The sequence below is a fragment of the Pyrgilauda ruficollis genome, unplaced genomic scaffold (assembly GCF_017590135.1).
Source record: "Pyrgilauda ruficollis isolate IOZ18807 unplaced genomic scaffold, ASM1759013v1 scaffold138, whole genome shotgun sequence".
Taxonomy (NCBI): Eukaryota; Metazoa; Chordata; class Aves; order Passeriformes; family Passeridae; genus Pyrgilauda; species Pyrgilauda ruficollis.
In genome coordinates, this window is record NW_024512321.1 from 1 (window position 1) to 6,993 (window position 6,993).

The 6,993-nt window shown below is 44.0% G+C and overlaps 1 protein-coding gene across 1 annotated transcript; it reads right to left on the reverse strand.

Moving 5' to 3' along the window:
* Positions 1-2,954: 2,954 nt before the first annotated feature.
* LOC121349290 (hydrocephalus-inducing protein-like) lies at positions 2,955-6,550 on the reverse strand. The gene is made up of 2 exons (XM_041459557.1): positions 6,449-6,550; positions 2,955-4,067 (listed from the first exon to the last, which is right to left on the reverse strand). Exons 1-2 carry the CDS (start codon positions 6,548-6,550, stop codon positions 2,955-2,957), a joined length of 1,215 nt encoding a protein of 404 aa, XP_041315491.1.
* Positions 6,551-6,993: the final 443 nt, after the last annotated feature.

Here is a 6,993-nt window from a genome sequence, read left to right on the forward strand (position 1 = left end):
TCACCAAGATTGGAAACCCTTTCAAAGTGAGTGTCATAATCCCAAATTACCTTTTGTTTATCAGTGGTCAAGGTGCCCTCATAGCCTTCCCTTTTAATTGCTCTTGCAGCAGCATGCAACCACAGCTGAGGAAGATATGTAGTGCATGGTGTAGAATTGAACTACAGTTATAGTTATTATGTTTTTCCTGCAGCTTTTTCTCCATCTCTTTTACAGAAGTGTCCCAGGCTGTGGGTTTTCAGAGGTAGAGGTCCACAAGGGCTTCCATGCTAGCCACATCCCAGTGCAGAGCTGCACGCCACATGCAAGTACCACGGGTGGCTGGGGGTGCGCCTGCATTGCTACTGACCCAGTCCAGAGCCCTCCAGTTCTGTTCCCCAGGGAAGGTGTTCCCTGGGCTCTGTCCCCAGCCAGAGTGCCCCATGGAGGAAGTGGCACACCCTCTGGCTGGCCCTTGGCCATGGGGCCCTCAGCACGTGCTGGGCCTCTGGGAGAAGACCCAGAGGCGATTGCTGCTGCTGGTGTTGCTGGCAGAGGGGGCAGCTTGACACTGTCCGAGGCTGCTCCCACAGCACGTGCTCTGCCTCTGGAAGAGGATCCAGAGGCTGCTGCTTTTGGCAGAGCTGGCAGCTTGACGCTGTCAGTGGATGCTCTTGATGTTTGAGCACTCAGCTGGCGTGGAGGGGCCAGTGCCAACCGAGGGCCATGGAGAGGCGGCAAGTCTGACACGGACAATCTCTGTGGCCCTGTGACACGGCTCCAGGGCACTGAGTGCCCGCCCTCCCAGGTGCCCCTGCACATTCACCTCTTGCTTTTTTGACATTGTGGGAGTGCTCTGAAGAGCGCTGGCCACAATCACCCAGGTGAGCTGCTGGCCTGTACAAGAAGCCTAGATTTGTATTGTTTCATGGCTCATTTCATGGAAATTTTGGACCATATTTTCCAGCTGGAGCCTCCACAACAAGAAAGATTTAGATTAAGCAACAGGAAAAAGTTACTCACTGAAATGGTTGTCAGGCATTGGAGCAAGCTTACCCGGGAAGTGATGGACTCACCATCCTTGAAAGTGTTCAAAGAACATGTGGATGTGTTGAACGTGTCACTGCGGGGTGAACTGTCTGACTTGATGATTTTTAATGTCCTTTCCAACATGAACAGTTCCATGATTCTAAATCCAGCAGAACTAATGTTGCACTCTTTGTAGAACAAGATGATGATGAAGCTCTGACCTGGTATTTCCTATCTTAGGTTAGTCACAACTAAAATAAAGCTATTCTGTGTTGAACATGCCATTTACAGCATTTAACAATTTATTTTTATAAGGTGTGTGGGTAAATAGATGAAGGCTCAGACGTAATCCTCTTTCTTCAGGCAAGCCCTGATTCTGCCACCTCTGTCCTTTAATATCCTTTAATCCTTCAGCCTGCATCTTGGGGGCCCCACCTTTGGTACCACATCATTAGCATCTTTTTTGCATGTGAGGGGAGACCCAAATTTTCTGATGAACATGCTTCAAAAGTCTGAATATAAATTCATGTTTTCTTCCCACTCAGGTCTTCGTCCCCTCACCAGTTATACCACAGCCTGTATGTGAGTTCACTCCCTGGTTATTTTTGCAGTAGACAAATTATTTGCCCCCAGAAAAAGAGTCTACACTGGTTGTGCGAATAGGCAGCTCTAGGGACCCTTTATAATAGGCACTATAGTAAAGCTTTCACCAGTTGTAACTCCTACACACCTGTAAAATCCTCCAAAACTAATAAAAAAATTTGCAGGTCTCCCAAATACCCACCAGATCCCTTCTTGCCCAGCTCTAAGGCAAGCACCATGTACTTTTTATGTCATGCTATAATAATGTCTCTCTGGTAGGTTGTGACATATTTTTACACTATTACAGGCACTTTCAACAGGAAAACCACACACACACATGGAGACAAATATCACTTTACTGAAGTACCAGAAGTATGCAACTCTTTGATGCTCAGATGAGACACTCATCTGCATGTTTATGTCTTACTGTTTTAGAAGATGAACCAAAACCTTGCATTAAAAGACCACATTTTACCATGAGTATGCTCAACTAAACAGGATGAACTGAGAGAAATTGACTCCTTTGCAGAAGACTCCTTTGTCATACAATGGGTACTGCTTGTAAAGAATGAGCATGTCCAGCCCATGGGAACTTTGTGATTACAAACAATGACAGAGACAGCCTGGAGAACAAGAGAATTCAGTGTCCTGGGAAGATCCAGGAACACTGGATCTGAATGTTGGAGCACCATCTAGTGAACACAGGAGTTAACCTTGGTTCTGTGTTGGTGTCTCACTTAGCAGAAGAAAAAAGTGTGTAAGCAACAGCTCATTCATCCTCATTCTGTGCTGAATGCCCTGTTTATGCTAACTTCTTGCAAGCTGCAAATATTCAAGAGATATTCTCCTCTTAATGATTATTCTGGATACTGGAATATCTTAAAAAAATCCTCTCCTCTTGCTCAACGGAAAATATTTGGGATGGTTGTCTGCACTCTGATGGTGGTGATGGAGAGATCTTTGGAAGAAAACTGATGTTAGACTAATACTGAATGCAGAAGCCAATGTGTGGATCCCAAAATAGTTCTTGCTGAGGTATAAGGTACTCTCAGCCACACGGAAGGACCACCTCATCTGGGCGCCATTTCGGGAACCTTTTGTTCCAGGGCAGCCACTTGGTCAAGTGAGGACATCAATATATTAGAACTAAAGACAATTCAGTGGCAATTTAGCAACTGGTTTTCCTGTCAGTGGCTTTTGAGGGTGTCTAACAACTCTCAACTGCCCATCACATGTTTCCAAAGGAATCTCTGCCTTCAGAGAAGGAGTCAGGGCTTTGGACACTGAAGAAGACCTTGCCTGAAGGACTACAGCAAAACTGCTCCTTGTTGAGACAGCAGGAGAGGTGGGAGTGGAGAGATCTCCTACCTGAATTGGTATCCCAAGTTGAGCTCCGGGGCGAATGGCTTGTCTATGACAATTGTGGTGCCAGTGCCCAAAGCCACCAGCCCGCAGACGGTCCGAAGGCTGTTCCCAGTGAACAGCTGGACAGTGTCAGAAAAAAGCCCAGTGTCATCCAGCGTTGCTGTGACAGTCACAGACACCTCACCCCCAGCAGGGATCACTCCTTCTCTGGGTTCAGTAACAACGCAGTGGGGTCTGCGAGCCATCTCTATTCTGAATTCTGTAGGGACGAGACCCTCGTTGAAGAAGACAAAGCTTCGTGAAGTAGGCCGTAGTACTGGGATCGTGCCAAACTCTATCAGCCTTGGACTTGGGTAGATTTCTGCCGGCTGTTCAGAGCTCCGTAATTCTGCTCTCCGTGGGTTTCTCTCATCCCCGAACACGCCGATAAGAACGTTGGTGCGATGCTTGCCCAGTGTTTGGACTTCGATTATAACTGGGATCTCTGCAAAGCTGTGAGGCTGGACAATCCCACAGGGTTTGGGGCTGGAGTAGAACACGGGAGAGTTCTCCTTGCGTTTCTGAGGAATAAGCCCGTAGCAGCCAGGAAGATGGGTGCTATTTGCAACAAGGAACTTCCTCTCGTATGGCACCTTCAGGTGGCACTCATCGTAGAACAGGATTTCAGGGTACACTTGCAGGTCAGGAATGAGACATCTGGCTGTGATGACCAGTGATGCGACTTCTGTGCCAATACCCTCCAGGTCCACCAGCATTTTCCTGTAGAATTCCATCACAGTGTTGGAACACAGGGTCACCTCGATATCCTGGTGTCCCTGGGGAAGGATGGTCCCTTGTCTGGGATTCATTGTAAGCTCCCTTGGCTCCATATAAAAATGAATTCCCTTCCTCCAGGATGGGTCACCGTCGCGGCGTATTTGATCAATGCTGTCAACAGCCGGCTGCGTGCCATCGTCTGATATGCGGAGCTTGAACGTCACGGGCATCATGGAGTTGTTAGTGAGGCGACAGCGTTGGGTGTAGGGAAAGCCAAAGGAGATGTCCCTGAAGTCAAGCTCATCAACATTGAAGTGTAAAGTTGGTCCAGTGACGCTGCCCCTGGTGTCAGGGCACTGTGGAAACCAAATGAACCCTGCACCACAACAAAGGTACCTTTCTGCTCGTGATGAATTTCTCTGTAATTCTTAGATGACCAAATTCTGTAAGTTATAACCCTAATCTGTAGGGTTTTCTCCTTTTCCCCTCCCTATCTTAGAGATATAGAATTTCCGTTCCTTGTTCTAGTTAAGTTGAAAAGAACATCTGGAGGTGAACTAGATTAAGACCTTCTCAAAATATGAACAACTTTGGATTTACACTACATTGATCTGGATTTATCTAGTCAGTCTTTTTAAAAGGCTTCCAAGACAGTCTGTGCCTCAAGAAGAAAAATATACAGTTTATAACATTTATTATGGATTCTTGTGTCAGGATCTTCCACCTAGTGCAGGTTGTGATGAGGAGGTCACCAGAGTTAGTCATGGAGAGCAAAACTGAAAAATAGCAGTAGGGAGTTGTTCTAGAGGAGTCTCTTCCTCACAATTAATTCATGAATACCTTTTCCTCTCCTACATAAACACCTTAATGAAAGATGACAACACTGCACCTAAACCACTGGAACAGGAGGTAGGGCAGATGGCACTTTCGGAAGAAAATATGAAGAACTTGAGTAGCAGAAAAATGAGCTTTACATCCTATTCCAAAACATGAGGATGTGAGAAAGTTTGTGAGGGTAAAGGTGGCTCAACTACTGTGTGAGGTAAAAAAATCAGAAATTCTCAAGATGATGATGAAACAACTATAGTACAAGACCAAGTGGGATTCAGCTCTTACTTCAGGGTTAGGATTTACCTGGTTCAATGAAGGCGTTGATAGCACAGACTTGAACAGGTCACTGTGGACTTCCTTTGCAGTTAGTAAGAGTCTAATTAATAGAGTAAATGCAGTTTAGGATATGATTTGTGTCACCTTACAGAGACATCTACGCTTGGTCAGTTGAAACCTAAGTAGCACAGAACCTGCCCCCAAGAGCAGGACTGGACAACCTAACAGCCCAGAGACAGACATTTATGTTGTAAACAAATAAAATATATTAATTAGAGGAATAATACTTAATTTAGATTATAAATGGACGTAATAAAAAATAAATTTCTTGATCTGTACATAAACTGTGCTCCTTTTCTGCACATGACAAAATTTTAAAATCCATTTATTTTATGAAAGATTTGCTAGATTTTTGCCAGTCTTCCTTCCTCAAATAAGCTGTTTTGGAACAACTGCTGACAATTTCCATCTTGTTCATTGATCAAATAGCACTGAATCTTAACATATTTTTGGGCTTCCTTTCTGATTTAATTTCAACCTCCCAAAATCTTTGATGTTCTGCCTGCCTTAATCTTCTCATGCTTGGATTCATGTCCTCTTCTCATTGTCTGTTTTGTGCATTTAGGTAATTTTACATCAATCTTTCCTCTTTTTTTCCCCCGTTACACTCCTCCATCATAAACCCATAGAAAAATTCGGGTTGGAAGGGACCTTAAATATCCTCCAATTCCAACCCCCTGCCATGGTCAGGGACACCTTTCACTAGAGCAATTTGCTCAGAATTCTTCCAGACTGGCCTTGAACATTTCCAGGGATGGGGTAGCCACAGCTTCTCTGGATAACCTGTGCCAGGGCCTCACCACCCTCACAGAAAATAATTTCTTCCTAATAGAAACCTAGTCTCTCCCAGTTTTAAGCCATTTTGCCTTGTCCTGCCACTCCAGGCTTTTTACTCAGCTCAGGACACAGCGGGTTTCTGGACTCTGAGTGCACATTGGCAGTTCATGTCCAGCCTCTCATCCTCCAGCACCACCAAGTCCTTCTCCCCAAGGCTGCTCTTGATCTGCTCATCCTGATGCCTAAAGAGTTTTGTTTTTTATGTATTTTGCATATACTCATGGCTCAGAGAATACTATTACATAATTATGTAGCTCCTAATATTTTTCCTATCCTTTCTCTTAGATTTTAGAACAATAAGTTAACCTTCTAATACATTGATGAAATACTGCTTAGTCTTGTTTCCAAGAAGAGAACCTAGAAGGAGTACATTTTGTTTTCCAATCAGAATCTGAGAAGACATAACAACAAAATGGGGCAAATATGCCCTGGAATGACTCCAACTGGGAAGTACCCTGGGAAAAATTACCTAACCAACTGCTCTTCTAATTAGACAATAGCTGTAAAATATGCTAATTTTTTAACTTATAAAATTGTAGAAATCCAGTGCTGGAGGTGCCCATGACCACTGGGACATCCAGAAGCTTCCAAATAAAGGTCTGCTTTTTATTTTACTGTATTTATTTTTTATTTATTGTATTTATTAATACTGTAGCAAGACTTTTTCCCCTTGATATCAGGCAACAATCCCCTCATCCTGAACTGACACCAGCAGTTGCCCTGACCCACGTACTGAACCAGCACTTGACCGGTTAAACCTCATGAGATTCCCGTGAGCCCATTTCTCCAGCTTGTTCAGATCTTCATGGATGGCATCCTGATCCCTTTGGATCATTCTGAATGACTTCTTTCCCATGTGACTTCAAGAAAAAGCTTCTAATCCTGAGCTCCTCATCAGCTGAGAATCCCATAATACCACTGACCAGGACAATTAAATACAACAATGGAAACTCTGTGAACCATTCTAAGTCATCATAAATGCATTAGTTAAACTCATATTTTTAATGTCTTCATGGCATTGTTGTCCAGATGATGTGTGGGATAAACAGGCCCATATTTTGAGCCCTGTGATAGCATTAAAGAAACTGGAATGTAATTAGAATAGAGTGAGTTATCAGAAATTCAGGCTGATTCTAACAGCAAAGGGCAATAAAAAGATGGGTTTGATTGACCTGATAGAGAAAAGAAGACCTATTTTTATGTATTATGTGAATGCTACTAGTAAAGATGAGAAGGAATAAGAAGACAGACTTCCCTAAGGTTCCCAGTTTACAGAAA